The sequence below is a fragment of the Neofelis nebulosa genome, chromosome 5 (assembly GCF_028018385.1).
Source record: "Neofelis nebulosa isolate mNeoNeb1 chromosome 5, mNeoNeb1.pri, whole genome shotgun sequence".
Taxonomy (NCBI): Eukaryota; Metazoa; Chordata; class Mammalia; order Carnivora; family Felidae; genus Neofelis; species Neofelis nebulosa.
In genome coordinates, this window is record NC_080786.1 from 76819204 (window position 1) to 76839240 (window position 20037).

Genomic DNA, 20037 nt, shown 5'->3' on the forward strand with positions numbered 1-20037 from the left:
GCTGGTTTTATATTATTATGGGAGAGCTAGGCTAGTTCAGTACCGTTACTTTATAATGGCAAGATTTGGAAATCTCTGCAGTTTGGGGGGAGATTTTTAAGGTACAGTAAACAATAACTTAATTTATTAATTTCACTCAGTTTCCATATTATCACTCCACTTCCTGCCCTTTTCCTCCCAACAACCAAGTTCTACAGAGAGAAATGGTCCAAAAGCTTTTCTCTCTTTTCACCAGTGAATTGACATCTAAACTAGGTAGAGTACAACCACAGTGCATCAGTGCTCTTTTTTTTTTTTTTTTTTTTTTGATTTGCAATTACATTGTGAACTTTTATTGGGTTTTGCTAATTTCAGGGTTAAATGTGCTTTTCCATATGATTCTATATTCCTCTTGTTAGGTAATCATTTTTTAGGTCTATCTAGTTAAGATGGGCAGGAATACTAGAACTGAAAATGTTCCAGCAATCATGGCTCTGATAGAAAATCATTAAGGACCCTGCCCTCAGAAGAGCTCTTTGTCATAATTGCTATCCCACAGTGACATCCATCAAGATAATTGTTCACCTTTCTTCTTAAGTAGGCAACAGTTAGATAATCAAAGGGTAGCAGGCTTTAATTACATATATGAAGTGAATGATTTCCCTGTTTCTCTTTTTTTTTTTTAAAAAAAGGTCAATGATAAGACAAAGGAGGATTTCTGATTAGCATTAGAAAAATGCCACTCCAAATGAAATATGACCTTTTGTAGCAATGTGGATGGAACTGGAGAGCGTTATGCTAAGTGAAATAAGTCATATAGAGAAAGTGTTTTCACTCTTATGTGGATCCTGAGAAACTTAACAGAAGACCATGGGGGAGGGGAAGAAAAAAAAAAGAGAGGGAGGGAGGCAAACCATAAGAGACTCTTAAAAACTGAGAACAAACTGAGGGTTGATGGGGGATGGGAGGGAGGGGAGGGTGGGTGATGGGTATTGAGGAGGGCACCTGTTGGGATGAGCACTGGGTGTTGTATGGAAACCAATTTGACAATAAATTTCATATTAAAAAAAAAAAGGAAAAGAAAAATCCCACTCCACTAAGAATCTTTCTTTTAACTCTACTTACCATAAAAACAAATCTTACTAGACTTTATTTTTTAATTTTTTTAATTTTTTTTAATTTTTTATTTATCATTAAAAAATTTATCAATTTTTTATTGCCACATACTGGAAACTAGGTAAATATCCAAATATAGGAGATCAAATAAATAAATCATGGCCCATATACACAATGAAGTACTATATACAACTTAAAAAAAAAAAAAAAGGAAATAACATCTCTGTAACATAAAATTATTTTCAAGGTTTATTGTTAAGTAAAAAAAAGCAAAACGCAAAAGAGTAGTATACTATGCTACCTTTTCTGTAAGAAAGAGGAAATAAAAATATGCATGTATATGCAAATTTTTTTAAAGAATAAACACAGGAAGGATAAGCCAAAAACATTTGACAGGCAATGAAACAGAGAGAAATCTTCTGCATTTCAGAAAGCTGGGGACTCAGCTTCTGAGAGATGTCTGAAAACTTGCCAATATTCAGATACTAAGCTCTCCAGACAAGAGAATCCTGACACCACCTTCAGTATATTTGAAGCCAATGGTGAAATGAAATTAAGCAACAATAAAGCCCTTACTGGACTTTTTTTAGATCTTCCTCTGCTGACAAAAGGGAAAGACCACAGTACACCATGAAGCAAGAACCTGAGTTTGCACAGGACAGTTCTCTCAGGAAGGAAGGAGGTGGGGGTCCTAGCCCAGTTGTCAACCATTTTATTTCCCAGTATTGCCTTTTTTTATTTCTGCTTATAATGCTGCCTCACACCGGGGGCAGCAACACCCAAGCAGTTCTTCTTTAATGTGTTTGGGAATTTGAGTTTCCCATGCCCGTGAGGCATTTAAACTAAAATGACCAAACTTTTGTAATAATTGTAATAATTATAATAATCCCTGTCAAGATAATTGACAGATTTTAATGAATTTGACCCAGGAGTGATACTAGTTATTTAAAGTTTAAAACTACATTCTGCAGTTGTCTAAAACTTTTTAAAAGTCCATTTTTTTTTACGTATAATGAGATTTTCAGTTTTCGCCACGGCAGATTTCCCCAGGTTGTTGCCTTTTAAAGCACGTTAGGCAAGGAGTAGGCAAGCATGAACAGGTAGAATGTTCAGGTATCGGAGACTTTAAAGCCAAGTGGGGACAATAATTTTTGTGAGGAAGCAAAAAGGATAGACAAGCCAAACAAAACTTATCACGTTCCTTTATTTAATGACGCAGCATGACATGGTGCTTGTGTTATGAGTCATTCCACCAAGGATCCTGATGGGTATTCAGGTAAATGCACTCCCAGCACACCGAGCAGCTGAGATGGTCCATGGGAAGTCCATAACACCTCATACATACATAGCACCTTACATTTGTCACCAACATGTGTATAGTGGGTTATAGGTCCTCAGGAGGTAATTTAACATGTGCCTTACAAGCTGTAATTTTTGACATGTCTGAACCTCAGTTTCCTCACATGTAAATTAGAGACAGTAAGGTCTACCTCATTGGGCTAATGTGTGCATTAAACATGAAAGCAGCTAGAGTAAGGCCAGAGACTAAAGAGATGACAGAAAATGTATTTTCTCCATTTCCCCCTCCCCACTTTGATCCCTACAAGAGCCTCATGAGGTAGGCTATGCAGATATTTTCTCTGTTTTATAAACAAGACATTCTAACATCAGGGATATCAACACAACTAGTTAGTGTCAGAGCCAAGTTCAGAATTTCTTCTGTAATTGCAGAAAATGTTCATGAGCACCTAGTGTGTGTACAAAACTGCCTTCTCATTGTGTGTTGTGTGTGAGATCTGTCACTGAAGAATTTAGATTGTTTTTTTAAATTCCACTATAATTAACATACAGTGTTGTATTAGTTTCAAGTGAACAGTTCTATACATAGCATTCATCGTGATAAGTGTACTCTTAATCCCCTCACCTATTTCACCCCCTGCTCCCCAATCACTTCCCCTCTGGTAACCATCAGTTTGCTCTCTATAGTTAAGAGTCTGTTTTTTGGTTTGTCTCTCTTTTTCTTTGTCCATTTGTTTTGTTTCTTAAATTTCATATATGAGTGAAATCAGATGTTATTTGTCTTTCTCTGACTTACTTCACTTAGCACTGTACCCACTAGATCCATCAGTGTTGCAAATGGCAAGATTTCATTCTTTTTTTATGACTGGATATTATTCTGTTATATATACACACCATATCTTTATCCATTCATCTATCAGTGGGCACTTGGGTTGCTTCCATAATTTGGCTATTGTAAATAATACTGTGGTAAACATAGGGGTGCATGTATCTTTTTCAGTTAGTGTTTTTATATTCTTTGGGTAAATACCCAGCAGTGGATCATATGGTAATTCTATTTTTAATATTTTGAGGAACCTCCATACTTTTTTCCACAGTGGCTGCACCAGTTTGCATTCCCACCAGCAGTGCTCAAGGGTTCCCTTTTTTTCACATCCTCACCAATATTTGTTTCATGAGTTGTTTACTTCAGTGATTCTAATAGGTGTGAGGTGATCTCTCATTGTGGTTTTGATTTGCATTTCCCTGATGAGGAGTGTTAAGCATCTTTTCATGTCTGTTGGCTCTCTGGATGTCTTCTTTGGAAAAATGTTTGTTCGTGTCTTCTGTCCATTTTTTAATTATTTGAGGTTTTGTGTTGAGTTGTATAAATTCTTTATGTATTTTGGATACTAACCCTTTATCAGATATGTCATTTGCAGAGTCTTCTCCCACTCTGTAAGTTGTGTTTTAGTTTTGTTGATTATTTCCTTTGCTGTGCAGAAGGAAATTATTTGATGTAGTCCCAATAGCTTTTTGTTTGTTTGTTGGTTTCCCTTCCCTGAGAAGACCTATCTAGAAAAACATTGCTATGGCCAATATCAGAGAAATTACTGTCTGTCCTTTCTTCTAGGAATTTTATGGTTTCAGGCTCACATTTAGGTCTTTCATCCATTTTGATTTTGTTGTCGTGTATGGTGTAAGAAAGTGGTCCAGTTTCATTCTTTTGCATGTTGCTGTCCAGTTTTGTAAACACAATTTCTTGAAGAGAGTGTATTTTTCCCACTGCATATCCCTGCCTCCTTTGTCAGAGATTAACAGACCATATAATCATGGGTTTATTTCTTGGCTCTCTATTCTGTTTTACTGATCCCTGTATCTGTTTTTGTGCCAATACCATATTGTTTTGATTACTACAGCTTTGTAGATATACTACAAAAAATCTGGGATTGTGATGCCTCCAGTTTTGTTCTCCTTTTTAAAGATTGCTCTGGGGGTGGGGGATCTTTTCTGGTTCCATACAAATTTTAGGATAATTTGTTCTAAAAACTTAGCTTAGTTCTTAATATTGTCAGCTTTCACTGGTCTTCTGCAGCTTACTTCTCCAAAATGTATTTTTAAGCGTGACGCTAATCATTGTAGCTCATTTCATCAGCTGCTCTCCATCCTGGTTCTTTTATTAAGACTTTGTAGGCCCAGTTTCCTTAACTAGAAAGCAGAATCATGAAAAATCCCAGAAAGAGGTCAGAGGCCATCAGTGTTTTAAGAGCATGGCATTGGCATATTGATCCCCAGTTGGTCCTACTCGGCTCCTGACATCACCTTTTGTGTCCCTTGAAAGGGACTGTCCCACCTCTTCCAGACTGATGCCAAGAGCAAGGCAAATGAAAGAAACTTCTGGAATTGGACTGCCCAAATTCAGGTGTGAGTTCCACCACCAACCACAGTGACCTCAGGCACAGCGCTGCACCCCAGGACCTTACTTGCTTTACCTGTAAAATAAGGATAAAGTACTGGCCTCATAGGGTTTTTGTGGTGATTAAGTGAGATAATACATGCACAGTATTTGGAACAGTGGCAGACAGTAGTGATTGCTCCATAACTTAGCTGCTGTAGTAGTGGTTATTGTTCCTCCTTTCATATCCTAGCTGACTTAATCCAGCATTTTTTCGTACTGCTGAGAAGTCACTATGTTGTTTCTTTTTTTTATTGTTTTATTATTATTTTTTTTTATTGTCATGCTGAGATCCAGCATACCACCAGGAGAGGGGCAGAGGGTGTGAGAGCGAGAATCCTAAGCAGCCTCCATGCTCAGCACAGAGCCTAAACACAGGGCTTAATCCATGACCTTGGGATTGTGACTTGAGCCAAAATCAAGAGTTGGGTACTCAACCAAATGAGCCACCCAGGCGCCCCTGTGTTGTTTCTCTTTAACTGTAGTATTAAAGGTTTTGGGTTTTTATGGGTATTTTCTAGTCAGATATTCATAATTTCCATCTCCCACCTGACGCACTCTCTGCCCGAGAGCTGCTCATTCTAGAGCAAGGTATGGTTACTACTCTATGTGAAATCTCCTTAAGAGAGATTCTGCCAGGTGTTTCCCTCCTCTCTCCATTCAGCTCAGCAACACACGTGCTTATTTTATTATTTCGTTACCTAGTTCATTATTAATTGTGACCTATTGAGAGTGTTGTGACATTAGGAAATGAAGATGAGTGAGAGGTGAGGGTTCTGTCTGGAACAAACTGTGCTGGGGATGGGAATTTTACGGGTGTTTCCTTTCCTGTTTGCAGGGAGAAAGGAAATGTGGCTTCACTCATATGTATCTCTGAGGCCAGGGTTTCATTGCAGGCAAAATATTAAGGACCTCTAGTTTGAAACAGCTTAGGTTGTAGCAAAAGTCTGACTGAAGCCTGTAACAGATAGAAAGATTTAAAAGCGAGGCCAATAGCAGGCACGGAGGGGGAGAAGTGAGAAAATACGATTCTCATTCCACTCGTCCTACTCCACCTCCAGCTCCACCCCTACCAGCACGTTACAAAAATGCCAGAAGTTTCCTGGAATGCAGGAAAGACAAATAATTTGTTCCAGAATCATATCCAGCATCCCACATCTCTGGTAAACTAGGTTTGGCCTGCTTGTGTGCTAGTGTGGGAAGATGCTTAGGAGAAGAAATGTTGGGGTTTTGATTTCATGACCTTAATTATTGTAGAGATTCTGTGACTGCCCTGGCTTCATGTGTGATTTGAAAGCCTTTGTATCCAGGATCCCTAGTATTATGTTATCCCCATTCCTAGGAATCCAGCCTTCAGGGCGACAGTGGATCATGGCGGCTTTCCTATAGTGAAGCTTGATGCTCTAGTTAAGTCTGTGGATTCCTGAAAGTCTTGGGTTGTTTTCCTTCCTTCCAGCTGAGGTAATTAACAGCTCTCATTTCTACCCCATGTGAGTCACTGAGCCTCTGACGTGTGCTGGCACACTATCTTAGCCCAGTGTCCTTCTGCCCAGGGCTTTCCTCCATCATCGGGACCTCATTTTCCACCAGATGTACTTTAACACTGAGTGTTACAAGGTCATTTCCAGGGCTGTCGCCGTTTATCCCTCTCATGTTTAGCTGCAGTTTAATTTTCAGCTTTTGTCACTATATTACATGGGAAGAAAGAAATGTGCTCTGGCAGATAGCATCAAATGTGTTTTTCTTTCTCTTCCAATTGGAAAACCACTCATAATCAGTCCTCTGCTGGGGGGTTAGATGGTCTGGGAACACTGGGAAGGGTGCTTTGTGTTTATAGATTTGCCATACTGGGATCGAATTCAAATCTGCTTGCTCCCACTTTGTGCATGACAGTGATTTGGCAAATCACATTCTCTGTACAGCATCTTAGACTAAATCTGTTATTCCTCTTCAAGGCTATCTTGGGTCTTTGTGACAGTGTCTCTAATGCCTGTAGTTGGTTTCCCTAGTTTGTATATAATTGTGCAGTAAAAGCCACGAGTAATTTCAAGAAGAATGTGTATTCTGCTGCTTTAGAATGAAATATTCTGAATGTATCTGTTAAGTCCATCTGGTCCAGTGTGTCATTCAAAGCCTAGATTCCTTGTTGGTTTTCTGCTTAGATGATCTGTCCATTGCTATAAGTGGGGTATTAAAGTCTCCTGTTATTGTATTATTATCAGTAAGTTTCTTTATGTTTGTTACTAATTGATTTATATATTTGGGTGCTCCTAAGTTGGCATAGATATTTACAATTGTTAGATCTTCTTGATGGATAGACCCCTTAATTATGATGTAACGCCCTTCTTCATCTCTTGTTACAGTCTTTATTTTCAAATCTGGTTGTCTGATATAAGTATAGTTACTCCGGCTCTCTTTTGCTGTCCCTTGGCATGATAGATGGCTCTCCATCCCTTCACTTTGAATCTGCAGGTGTTTTTAGGTCTAAAATGAGTCTCTTGTCGGCAGCATCTAGATGGATCTTGGGGTTTTTTGTTTTTGTTTTATTCTGATACCCTATGTCTTTTGATTGAAGCATTTAGTCCATTTCCATGATTGAAAGATATGAATTTAGTGCCATCGTGTTGGAGTTGGTGTTTCTGGTGATGTCCTCTGGTCCCTTATAGTCTTTGCTGCTTTGGTCTTCTTCTTTTTTTTTTTTTTTCCTCCACTCAGAGTCCCCCTTAAAATTACTTGCAGGTCTGGTTTAGTTGTCACGAACTCCTTTCGTTTTGTCTGGGAAACTCTTTATCTCTCCTGTTCCGAATGACAGCCTTGCTGGATAAGAATTCTTGGCTGCATAGTTTTCCCCATTCAGCACATTGAATATTTCCTGCCACTCTTCCTGGCCTGCCAAGTTTCAGTGGACAGGTGTGCTGCTGACCTTACGTGTCTACCCGTGTAGGTTCAGGACCTTCTGTCCCTAGCTGCTTTCAGAATTCTCTCCTTATCTTTGTGTTTTGCTATGATATGTCATGGTGCTGGCCTGTTTTTGTTGATTTTGAGGGGGGGTCTCTGTGCCCAGTTTCTTTCTCCAGATTAGGGAAGTTCTCAGCTATGATTTGTTCAAATAAAACTTCTGCCCCTTTTACTTGCTCGTCTTCAGGACTCCTTTGATAACAGATACGGTTTCATTTCATGGAATCACTTAGTTGCTCTAAGTCTCTCCTCGTGCTCTAGTTATTTCTCTTCGCTCTTTTTTTCAGCTTTCTTATTTTCCATAATTTTATCTTCTGTTTCACCTATTCTCTCCTCTGCTTCCTCCTCATTCTCACTGTATCCAGTTTATTTTGCATCTCAGTTATAGCATTTTTTGTTTCATCCTGACTAGTTCTTAGGCCTTTCGTCTCTTGCAGCAAGGGTCTCTCTGGTGTCTTTTATGCTGTTTTCAAACCTAGCCACTTGTCTCACGACTGTTGTTCTAAATCCTTGTTCAGATATATTGTTTACATCTGTTTTGAGTGCGTCCCTGGCTGTGATTTCTTCTTGACCTTTCTTTTGGGGGAGAATTCCTCCGTCTTGTCATTTTGACTAAGTTTCTATCTTGTGTGTGTTTTAAAAGCTTGCCTGTTTCCTGCACCTGAGCGTACTGCTGTATCAAAAAGGGGTCGTACACTGTCCGGGGCCTGCCTGGCACTTCAGGAAGTGTTTCTGGTGTATGCTGTGTGCACTCTGCTGTTGGGTTTTGGCTGCCCTTTCCCACTGCTCAGTCCTCTGCAGACCTCCTCCTTGCTTGCCATGAGGAGTGTTTGGACCTTTTACTAGGTGTGCTTTGATTTGTTTGTTAAAACAATCCTGGAAAAAAGCAGGGGAGCCAGATCCCAAAAAAGGAGAAAAGGGAAGAGAACAAAAACAAAACAGAATCAAAAACCATAAGGCTGATTCCAAAGACAAAGACAAGGAAAAAAAAGAAAAGAAAAAGGAAAAAAAGCCTGATCAAAAAAAAAAGAAAAGAAAAGAAAAGGAATTGAAAAAAACAAACAAGAAACTCTGAGCTTGATTCCAAAAGAAAAGAAGAAGGAAGAACAAAAGAAAAAAAGAACTGTCAGTGTCATTTTGAGGCACGATTTTCAGTGCACTTAGGGTATAGGGAATGCTGCCCATGCTGGTCTTTGGAGGAGAGGTCCCCTGTGCTGGCTCAGAGTCCTTCTTGCCCCAGTAAATGAACAGTTGTCAGGCACAGGTTCGGGGGAGGGTGTTTGGTGTAAGTAGGTCCCACCTTCACTGGGGCCACTATGGTGTTCTCTGAGGTCCCACCATGTTGGTATTGGGGGAAAATGGCACCACCCCAGTCTCTCATCCTGGACCGACCGAGGATCTCAACCCCTGCTGTTAGGCCCCCCTCACAGAGTAGCAAGGGCACTTAGCTTGCCCTGTGCCACAGATCTCCTGTGTTTTTTCTTTGACGTGTGGCTGGGATTCAAAACCCAGCCTTAAAGGAGCCGGCACCACATGGATCCTCCCCCATCCTCCAGAGTAGAGGCTCTCCCCCCTACTGATGAAAGGCCTTTGGCTGGCACCTACAGGGTCTTTTATCCTAGGGGAGACAAAAAACCCTCTTCCAGAAGTACTCTAGGAAGGGGAATGTTTTTTCCCAGTGTGCCCCAGAGAGCTCTACACCACCCTATGCTATGCTCTCTAGGCCAGCTCCCTCCTGCCCAGGAGCACATGCCAAGGCTCCATTCTGGAAAAAGTCACGCACTTCCAAAACCTTGGATTTTGAGCTCCAAACGCTGTTTGCAAAAAAGATCCGGGACACTCAGTACTTCTCGCTGCCCAGTCTGTGGTTCAGAGAGGTTTTCCTCCTGTGTGAATCCAATGCTGCACTTTCTCAACCCTTTTCTTTTTTCTTTCCCTTTTGTCTCTCCACGGAAGAGTTCCCTCTGCTCTGCGGCAACACTGTTTTTTCTCCCCCATTTGTATCCACACACCGTGCACCTGCCACCTGTCTCCCTCCAACCGTAGAGATCCTTCTGCCACTCTGCAGATCAGTTTCCTGGGTGTTCAAGTGGTCTGACCTCAAAACAGCTCTGTTTGAAGGACAAGGAAAGCCCAGGGTCCCCGTGTTTCTCCACCATCTTAACTCCTCCTTTGCCATGAGTAATTTCAGTAAATGTTACTTACTTACTTACTTACTTACTTACTTACTTGAAACCTTTGTGCCCTAAATGCTTATTATCTCATGGTAATCTCTCCCTGGTGGTAGAGAGTGGCCCCTGGTGACCTTGCCTCTTGATCAGAATATAGACCCGGGGGGAGTGCCATGACCTGCCCAAGTTATGTAAGGGGCTGTGACAGAATTAGAGCTCAGGGGTCCTGAGTCCCAGCCCATTGTTCTTTCCCCCAGGCTCTTCTCCTGGGCGTATAGATGACACAGTTGCAGTAATCGCTGCCGTTTACTGAACATCAAATAGGCACCAGGCCCACATGTTACCTCCGGTCCTCACAACAGTTCTGCAATGTAGAGTTTACAGATAATGACAGAGACTGAGAAAAGCTAAATAAGTTGGCCAGAGGCCCTCGGCTAGTTGTTGCAGAATCCTGATGGAGCCCAGGTCTGCCAGAGTCCGTGCCTGTGTTCCTGCTGCACTGCAGAGGGCTTGAGAAAGCTCCTGTGAGCACGTGACCGAGAGAAATGCTTGCTTGCCCTTCCTGTCCCTTCCTGCATCTCACCTGCAGGCAATTATTTCACACGTGCTCTGTGCCAAATCCAGTGCGGGTGCCGGTAGGCAGGAGAAGACAGAGGCCCCGTCCTTGGGGAGCTCTCCTTTTTGTAAAGCTTTCCCCCCACTCCCTCTCTTTGACACCCCTTCCTTTGCCACCTTTGCCACTTTGGACTGCACTGCGCTCTATGTCTGCTTTCTTTCCCTTTCATTGGCCACATTAGGAGGAGGTGTGCACGACCAGACTCCCGTGTTAGACTGACTCTGGGCGTGGTGGTGCATGCAGGGCCCTTGTGTGCCTCGTCCAATAAATAACCCCAAATGTGAACTTACAGCTCCCTGGGCATTTCCCAAGTGCTGGATGCATCACTTCCCAATCCCAGCCACCTTCTGTGGCACAGCTATTAGCTTATCCCACATTACAAAAGAAAAACGAAAAAACCAACCAGTTCAGAACAGGTAACCTGCCTACGAGTGTAGTCTGGTGGCTGGCGATGTCAGGTTTGGGCTTAGGCAGATGGCTTCAGTGTGTAGGCTCTTAACCACCAGCCACACATGGGGAGCAGGCCCGGTCTCCCCTCCACAGGCCACAGTCACACCAAGTGGAAGGTCTGCCCTCGGAAGTACTAAGGCAACAACAGAAAGAGGCTTTTATTTTAACTACAAGTCCCCACTTGCTTGGTAAATTTTCCTACCTCTTAAAAGGGTTGATACCTATATTTTTGATATTTTAAAAATAATCCTTGCTCCAAAAGCAAATTAAATAAAATGAAATTGACGTCTTCTCTGAGATACAGGGCAGATATGCCAGAAATCACAAAAAATCTTTACAGGTCCCGAGTTCTTGAAACAGGAAGACGAGGGTCAGTGATTTCACACTGGACCAGGAGAGCCAAGCGACTGTGGGTTCAGACGCCTAAACTGGACAGTTCCAAATAGACCAGGGTATGTGGTTGTTCAGCAGCGGTTTCTTGAGCGTTTGCTGGATATGGAGCATGGGGGACAGAAGAGTGACCAAGACACCGCGCTGGTGTTCACGTAGCTCACGGTCTAACAGAATCATACCACAGTGAGTGTGACATACCGGTTCTGCAGGGTTCACGCGGAAGCTGATCGGTCGACACGACTGGGGCGCATGGAGGAGGCGTTCCGGAGAGCGTGCCGACCTGACACTTCCATGTCTCATGTGCAAGGGTGTAATCTGGGCCCAAAAATGTTGCAATAGCAGGGACGTCCTGTTGGTTTATGTAGACGATGTGAGAGCATGTTGCAAACGAGGCCTGCCCTGGCGAATAAGCAGAGCTTGAGAGGCTGCTGAGGCACAATAACAACCATATATTATTTTATCGGCACTGGAGAAGGTGAAATCTTTTCGCGGGGTTTTCATGCCCCACAGATGCTGGGACGTTAGGCTCTTCTTGTTCATCTTTGTGCCTCAGGCCTGATAATAGCAGGGACTCCAGAGATACTTGTTAAACCGTAGAAATGGGTCTTCCGCTCACGAGGCCTGGAGGTGATAGGGCAGGAGCCTGCATAGCCAGGGCACAAATCAGCTAAACGGGTCTTCAGCGCACAAGCTGCCATCCCAGAGGCCCTGTCCCTCTTCTCATCGTCTCCCCATCCCACTCTTCAAGCCTGCACCAGGAAAAAAGAGTACAGAAATGCTTGCCTCAGTGATTGACTAGTCATTTCCTGAATGCTTCCTTTTTAAAAATACTGTCTTATTCTAAGAAGGCCTTTAAATCAGGTGAACGTCTTACTAGGTCCCGGGCACGTCTACAACCAGTTCTCCCATTTTGCCTCAAATGACTTGCCTTCACTTTACCGCAGTGACAGCGTTATGGCCCAGGCGAGAACAGGGCATCTCCAACCTGCAGTGACTTTGCTTCCAGGGGGTTCCGGGGAAGCCCCAGCAGTCACTCCTTAGTTCAGTCTCTGGTTGTCCAGGATGATGGCTTGCATTGTAAGATAGAACCTGTAATCCTCAGTTATTTCACACCCGTGGAACAACTGCATTTTTCAGTTTCTGAAAGATGCCATTGTTGGAAACTCCTTCTTTTGGTATTTCCAAGGAGTTTAAGGGCCTCGAGGAGAAGGCCCTGACAAGCCACCACTGCACACTGATCTGGGCATGTCATATTGTTGGAAATTCTGAGTGTTTATGTGTTCTCCTAGCAAAGGAGAACTAGAGTTTTGTTTTTGTTTTTGTTTTCAAAATCATGGTTATTTTATTGAAGTGTTTCACCATTTGGAGTTCTAAGGCTAAAATAGGACTGGGGTGCCTGGGTGGCTGAGTCAGTTAAGCATGTGGACTCTTGGTTTCAGCTCAGGTGACCCTCTGCATTGAGCTAACCTACCAGAGCAGTGCCCGCTCGGGATTCTCTGCCCCTTCCCCCCCACCCTTTCTCAAAAGAACCTGAACTAGGACTTAATGTAGAATCAAAGGAGGTTAAGGCATTCACAGATGTCAGAGGGAAAACCGGTCCTTGGTTTCCCAAGATTTCCCATGGACGAAAGGCTGTGCAAACACTCCATGAGAACAGAGAAATGGCTGTGGGGGGAGCCAGTGTGCAGGAGGGATGGCAGGGCTGGAGGCCGCAGCTCAGGTCCACAACAGCAGGCTGGGAAGAAGTCAGTACATTCACCAAAAACCACTTGCTTTCCAGGCTCTAGGATGCTGAGGATTTCCTCAGACAAGGGGAGAACTAGGGTTAATAAGGTAAAGGCCCTGTTTATGGACCCTTAATTGGTTCTGAAATTTTTATTCATATTAGGCAAGTCTCCTAGCCTTCTCTTCCTCAGTTTACACAGTCGTGAGCACTTATTTAGTAAAATAGGTGTAGGGCTTGCAGTTCCATAAGATTCAAAATAAAGCATGTGGCAGGAACATCCTTATTAAATAATTTTCTTATAATATCCAAGGGTTGGTAAAGTGCGTGTGTGAACCTAGTAAGTGTTGAAAACCAACATCCCTAGTCTGAGTGCATTAGAAAAAAAGAAATGCTAATTGAGTGGTTGATTTGGTACAGTTGAATCAATGGGGGGCAAAATACTCGTAACCCGAGAGCCTCCTGTTACCACAGGACTCAGGACGGGATGTCTCTGGCTGCCCTGAACTGTTTTTGGAGTACAGATTAGCACCTGGGCCCAGAAGTGCAGACTGACACTAGCTAGACTAGCTAGCAGTCTCAGCACTCCGGGGGGTGGGGTGGGGGGGAGGAGATATGCTAGAAACCCAGAATCGCAGACCCCACCCCAAACCTGCTAACCAGACCTCTCAGTGATTATTATGCATCTTAAAATCTGAGAGGTACTGGCTCATAACACATGAGCTGGACCATCATTTTTGACTTTTGCACTTTCTGCCTCGGTGAGCAAACTCCCAGAGGCTGGAGCCATTTATTCTGTGCCTGGAATAGACTCTTCTGCCACATAGTATTTCCTGGGGGGCAGCGGGGGTGGTGAAAGCATGATTCTGTTTTTAGCAGTGGCATTTTCTACTTATGACTTGACCCGGCCTTCACTTTCCGGCCTCAATGATTTGAGTTGGTTCCAAAATACATCCATAAATGAAGTAAATAAATGAGGAAATTAGATTAAAAAAAAAAAAAACAAAAACTATGTGATTGAAGAATAATATAAAACTGGGTTGTAATTGCATACATAAATGTGTGCCACCAAGTCCTCAGCAGTTGCTAGTCTATGCAGCTGACTCTTTAGTCCTGCGTTCCCTAGTGATAAAAGCAGAAAAGAAAATACAATTATTAGCAAGTCTGGGTCCAGTACAGCTCTTCTCAGTGCAGAGTCCGATGGGACTTTTTTCAGTGGATCGCTGTAAGTGGCCTGTACCATCCACACTTTTGTAGCAAGTACAATAGTACATTTCATGAGATTTTTTTCTTACAATATCCCTTCAAGGCAAAGGACTGTTTTATAAAAATACTTCTATAAGGGGAGACCTTTTCTGGCTCTTGCCGCTTGATCATATGCAAACTTGACATTTAAATCTTCTTTTTAATTAACTTGCCTTGCCCCTCACCATCACCCCCACCTCCCAACACCCTCCTCAGTCTCCTGCTGACTTGTTTCTGGGTGGGCCTTCCTAGTTAAACCTTATTACAGAATAACCAGGGAATAAGCACAGGTGAAATGGGGGTGGCTGGTCCCTTGTCATATGGACTGTGGCAGTGGCAAGCCCACAGCTGAGGTTTTGAATGGCTAATAAAAGGCACGTATCACCCTTGTCCTTAACCCACCCTGCTCCCCAGTTTATGCCAGTAATACTAAAGGGACTCAGGAAACCAGGTGGCAAAACCATGTTTTTCGTTGTTAAGTGTCTCAAAGATAATTATATTTTTTTCTTGTTTTGCTTTGTTGGAGCTAGGTGTATAGTCTTTCTTAGACTTACAGATCGTCTTTAGCTTGGATCTCCCCTGCGTATTTTACCTAGTGTTTGTCAGAAGTGTAACACTCCACACACTTTATCTCCAAAAATACGATATTTTTCCTACAAGAGCATCCGACTATTGATATCAACTCAGGTCATAATCTGACTGTCATGAGATGGAGCTCTGTGTCAGGCTCTGTGCTCGGTGCTAAGCCTGCTTGGGATTGTTTCTCTCCCTCTCTCTCTACCTCTCCCCCACTTGAAGGTACGCTTTCTCTCTCTCATTTTTTTTTTTCTGTTTATTTTTGAGAGAGAGAAAGAGCACAAGCAGGCAAAGCACAGAGAGAGATGGAGACAGGCTCTGAGCTGTCAGCACAGAGCCCTATGTGGGGGCTCGAACCCACAAACCATGAGATCATGACCTGAACCAAAGTCGGTTGCTTAACCAACTGAGCCACCCAGGTACCCCTTTAAAAATAAATAAAAAGTGTCAAGGCAAGTTTAAACGTTCTCATTAGAGAATGATCTCTCCATGTGTCTGGCAGACTCAGAGACATGGAACAGAATGAAAAACAGAGCCTCCATGGGTCCACTGTTTTCTTTCAGGCTGTTTTGGATCATACCGCCCCTCCCAGGATTTCCACTGAGCCACCTTGTCCTCAGCCATCCCCACACCACTGACAGCATCACAAGAACTAAGTGTTACTTTGGGGCCACAACTGTGGGATTCCAGAAGCGCATGAGGTGTGAGCCTCCTCACTGACAGCTGCTCTCTGGACCGAAAACGAGATCCTTTTCACCCAGATAGGGGCTGAAGCAGTAACATAGTTCCACCCTAGGCCGGCATGAGTGATTTCAAGGGTACTCTTGCTTCCATTCTCTCTGAGCTCTTAGTACGTTTCCCCCCCAAAGATAGTAAAAATATTGAGGAGGAAAAGATGCGCCCAATTCTAATCAATGTTCAGTAAAATCTGTTTGCTGGTGGCGTGGGTTTCCTCTGAAAAGCACAGAGGAAGACCGTATTCTGTTTCAGCATTGGCCACGTGCAGAGGCCGCCCATGGGTTTTGTTTACCTTATCTTTTCTAATTTACAGGCAGCCTCAGAACCTGTTCTGGACCCACAGCAAATCCAAGCGTTTGATCAACTTTGCCGTCTCTACCGAGGAAGTTCCCGGGTAATGTTTATGTAGTGGTTTAGATTTGTATTTCCCTATTTATAGATACTGTTTGGGAAATGCAGTGTCCTCAGGTCCTCCCGCTGCCTCTTCAGTTTGGAACCCTGGTTAAGGCCATGTGGAGCCCCAGCCCCAGGGAGCATTCTGGATTTAGCAGAGGATACAGAGGCAGTGGGAACTGCAGTGGAGACTAGGAAGATTGGTCTTCATTCCAAAGGCCCTGGGCTCAAACTCTGAGTACCTGTGTAGAACTGTAGAAGAGAACAGACTGGAAGAGCTGCTAGCAGTCATGCCCCAGCGTCTGTCTGGGTGCCCCACAGGCCCGTCCCAGGTGTGCTCAGTAACTTTCTCAGCCTGTCCTTCCTTGCCCACTGCCTATCTCCAGGTGGCCTGTCCAGTCACCCAGAGCAGAAACCCCACAACAGCCCTTTCCCCCAGAGATCGGGTAGGCATCTTTTTTTTTCCTCCTCTGTATTTCTTCCCTTCCCCTCCCCTCCAAACTGTCACTCACAGAGGCCGCTGCAGACCTTCTGTCCTTGCTCCATGCCTCTGTCTGGGTGCTCACTCCAGACCCCAATGTCTTGTTACCCTCTTGTTTAAACACTTTCCTGGACCTCTGTAACCTGAAGGTGGAGTCCAGATTACCACCTTCTCCATTCCCCAAGTCATACCTAAATTCCTGTTCGGCCAGATTTGTTCTCTGAGCTTATCCTGAGCTTGCACAGACCGTGTGTCTTTTAGGCCTGGACTCCCTTCTCCCACCCTGTTCTTATGCAGATGCCTGCTGGGTGGCTTGGTAGCCCAGAGGAAAACTTGTGTTCCTTCTTTGAGAGTTGGTTTTTATCCCAGGGGACTTCTCCAGGGGTCTCCTGAATGTGGTCCAGCAGCTTTATTGAACTGGCATCACCTGTGTCCCTTCTCAGCCTCAGCCAAGCTCTGCCCCAGGAGTTGGTTTTCTGGGCCTTCTCAGCAAGGTCCACGGCTTCAAACTGTTGAGCCATTTTTCAGGACTCCTTGATTCCAGATCACAAAGTTACAGAAGTAGAACACAGAAATGTCTTCTCTTAGGAAATAGAAAATATCTTTGTGGTTGATCTTTCTACCTCACAGTGTCTGAATGTGAAAGAACTTTGAGTTTATGTAACATCTGTCGCCTGTTCTGTTCCCAGCACTGTACAGAATTGTTCTTGCGGAGAATTTCACAGGCCGATGGGCAGCTGAGAGGGTTGTAGAGGATAAGAAGTGGCACGAGATGGGGCTCGAGCAGAGCAAGGGACATCTCTCTGCAACCTGCCTGACCAGCAGTGCATACACTTGAGCAAGTGTACCTCCTGTGTGTCCTTAGCTGAGCGACTTGGAGCTTCTGAGCCAGTGCTGTGAATTGGGCCCCACACGTGTCACTGGATTGCTTTAGATGAATTGGCACTTTGAACTTAGAGGTCCTTTGGGTGTCTCTCCAGTTACCATAATCCTGGTAGTAAGTTTTCAACAAAAGTGACAAAGGAGACAGGCGAGTCTTGTGCCATTAGTGCTTGGATGGAGAGAGAACCCCTTGCCAGGATCAGAGAACAGCTGCTGGGTCAGCCAGAAGACCGGGTTCCTGGCAGGGTAGGTGAGTAGGGAGCAGGTGATAGACGAGTTACCTCTAGGGAAGGCACAACTGTCAGTGGCTCACCTGAGCAGAACTTGCCACATGGACCTGAGTTTGAATCCCACACTACCATTTGCCACTCACCACAGAGTAACTTGGGGCAAGTGAATTTAACTCTTGGGGCTCTGGGTTTTTTACCCAGAGGGTTGTGGAAGATTAGAAATAGTACACATGTGGGGGTGCCTAGGTGGCTCAGTTGGTTAATTCTTCATTCTTGCTCAGGTCATGATCTCATGGTTTGTGGGATCGAGCCCCATGTTGGGCTCTGCCCTGACTGTCCAGAGCCTGCTCGGGAGTCTTTCTCTTCCCCTCCACCACTCACGCACATGCTCGTTGTCTCTCAAAATACCATATTTTTTAATGTTTATATAAGTTTTTAAAAAATAGTACATATGTAAAGGACCTGGCACAGTGCCTGGCACCTAGAAGGCACTCATTACAGTTACCTTGGACTATCAGAAGTACCTGTGGACTTTGGGTCCAGAGCCTGACAGACTTTGATGGTTCACTCCTCACAGCTGCCCTGTCCAGGTGAAGGACTTTGGGTGTAAAATTTGTCTCTTCTGTGACCATGAGGGCCAGGCTCTCTGCTCCCTACTTTTGCAGAAAGCCTTTGAGGTAAAAGGGATGGCCCTCAGAGTGACAGTCTGGCTTCCCAGTGGGTTGGTATTAACCTTACCTAATCTTTCGGAACAGAGCCACTAACAGAGGGTTTTGCTGGTGTCATTGGTGGAAGCAGGACTCTAAGAGGACAGGTAGAGTCCCTGAATTTAAAGTGGCAGCTGGACACTTGGAGCTATACAGGTTGCAAAGGAGAGGTCAGAGGCAGAGTGTGGAACAAGCTCTGCTGAGAACCTCAGCTCAGGGCGTGTGTGCGGAGGGGGCGGCAGGGTCCTGTGCTAGCCAGGGTAGGAGTGCTCAGAGCAAGGGAAGTTCGGAATGAGACGTCCCCAGTGCAGTCTCATCATTACTAAAGGAGGAAATTTGGGCCCTGAAAGTGAAATGAACTTGCCCGAAGTCACATTACTTGTTTGTGAGATGCAGCCCTGGGGTCTATACCCTGCAGCACAGTGCTGTCCCTTGTGTATTCGAGGCCAGGGAACTGAGGACCCTCCACTCTGTTCCACACCCCCTGCCAAACCCACCCACGTTGTCTTCCCCTACTCACCTTGGTTGATGTGTGTCCCCTCCTTTGCAGCTGGCCCTCCTTACAGAACTCTCCCAGAATCGCAGCAGCGACAGCTACAGGCCGTTCAGTGGCTCCCAGAGTGGCCCTGCTTTCAACAGCATCTTCCAGAATGAGAACTTCCAGCTGCAGCTCATTCCCCCACCTGTGACTGAGGACTGAGGCCTGGCACTGAAGACCAGAGACCATCCTAATGCAGCCAGGGAGGGACCCCCTCTCTAACTGGCTTGGCCCCTCCGTCTGCCCCCTTCTGAGCAGAGGTTCCGAGGGGGACATCTATGCCTGGGCCTTTCTTCCTGCCCCTCATTCCCCAGGGAGACTCCCTGTCTCTTCCAAGATGTTGCTGCAGCATCAGGTCACCAGACCAGTTGATTTTGTTTTCTTAAGCAAAGGAATGTCCCATACTTTTGTCCAGCTTTTTAAGAAAGTACGTTTTGCCAGTTGGGACGTTTTCCAGTTTCCCTGAAGCTTAGAGAATAGGTGGGACTCAGGCAGATGGCATTCAGGAGTCTGTCCTGCCTCATCCCCTCTAGCTGCTGGGTAACCTGGAAGGACTTCAACTTCTGCTGCTGTTGGGAAAAGAGAACAGGGGTTGCAAGGCCACAGGATAACTGGAACCTGCACTGTGGGGGGAGGTGGGGGCATCTCCCTTTTGATGCGTATATGGCAAAACCCAATTTGAGTGTAAGATTTGCCCTGACAATAAATGCCTCTGTGTTTAAGTTCTGCAGGCCTTCTGGCTGGCTGTCTAGCTCTCAGTCTAAGTCACGAAGGACATTCAGAACCCTTGTTGCCACAATTGGTTTTATTAATCCAAAGTCAGGGACCCTGATTGTGGCAACCCTGCCTTTATTCACATGATCAGCTCCATCACAGGCTCCATTCAGAGTGGCCCAGCCACCCAAGTGCTCCTATGGCAGCGAGTAGGTGAGCCAGAGCAGTATTTTTCCATTCCTTGGCCCTGGGACTCTGGACATCCTTAAACCAACAGCCACAGGAGGTCACAACTGCAGAGACCAGGTTTCCACCTCACAGGTCGAGGTGCTCCTTTCATCTGTTCACTCAGGGATCAACACTGGCTTACACTAACCAAGCCCACAGGAAATAG

General features: G+C 44.6%; 1 protein-coding gene across 6 annotated transcripts in view; it reads left to right on the forward strand.

The window, feature by feature from the left end:
• VPS8 (VPS8 subunit of CORVET complex) overlaps positions 1-19655 on the forward strand; it is a 251993-nt gene extending 232338 nt beyond the window's left edge. For 2 of the 6 annotated variants that reach the window (XM_058730711.1, XM_058730715.1), the window contains 3 exons: positions 4715-4795; positions 16012-16092; positions 18942-19655. In XM_058730711.1, coding sequence (XP_058586694.1) covers positions 4715-4795; positions 16012-16092; positions 18942-19091 — 312 coding nt within the window. In that variant the 3' untranslated portion in view covers positions 19092-19655. Of the gene's footprint in view, positions 1-4714; positions 4796-11363; positions 11476-16011; positions 16093-17261; positions 17397-18941 lie in introns of those variants that run through there. The other 4 variants (XR_009262061.1, XR_009262062.1, XM_058730712.1 and 1 more) reach the window with 4 other exon arrangements.
• Positions 19656-20037: the final 382 nt, after the last annotated feature.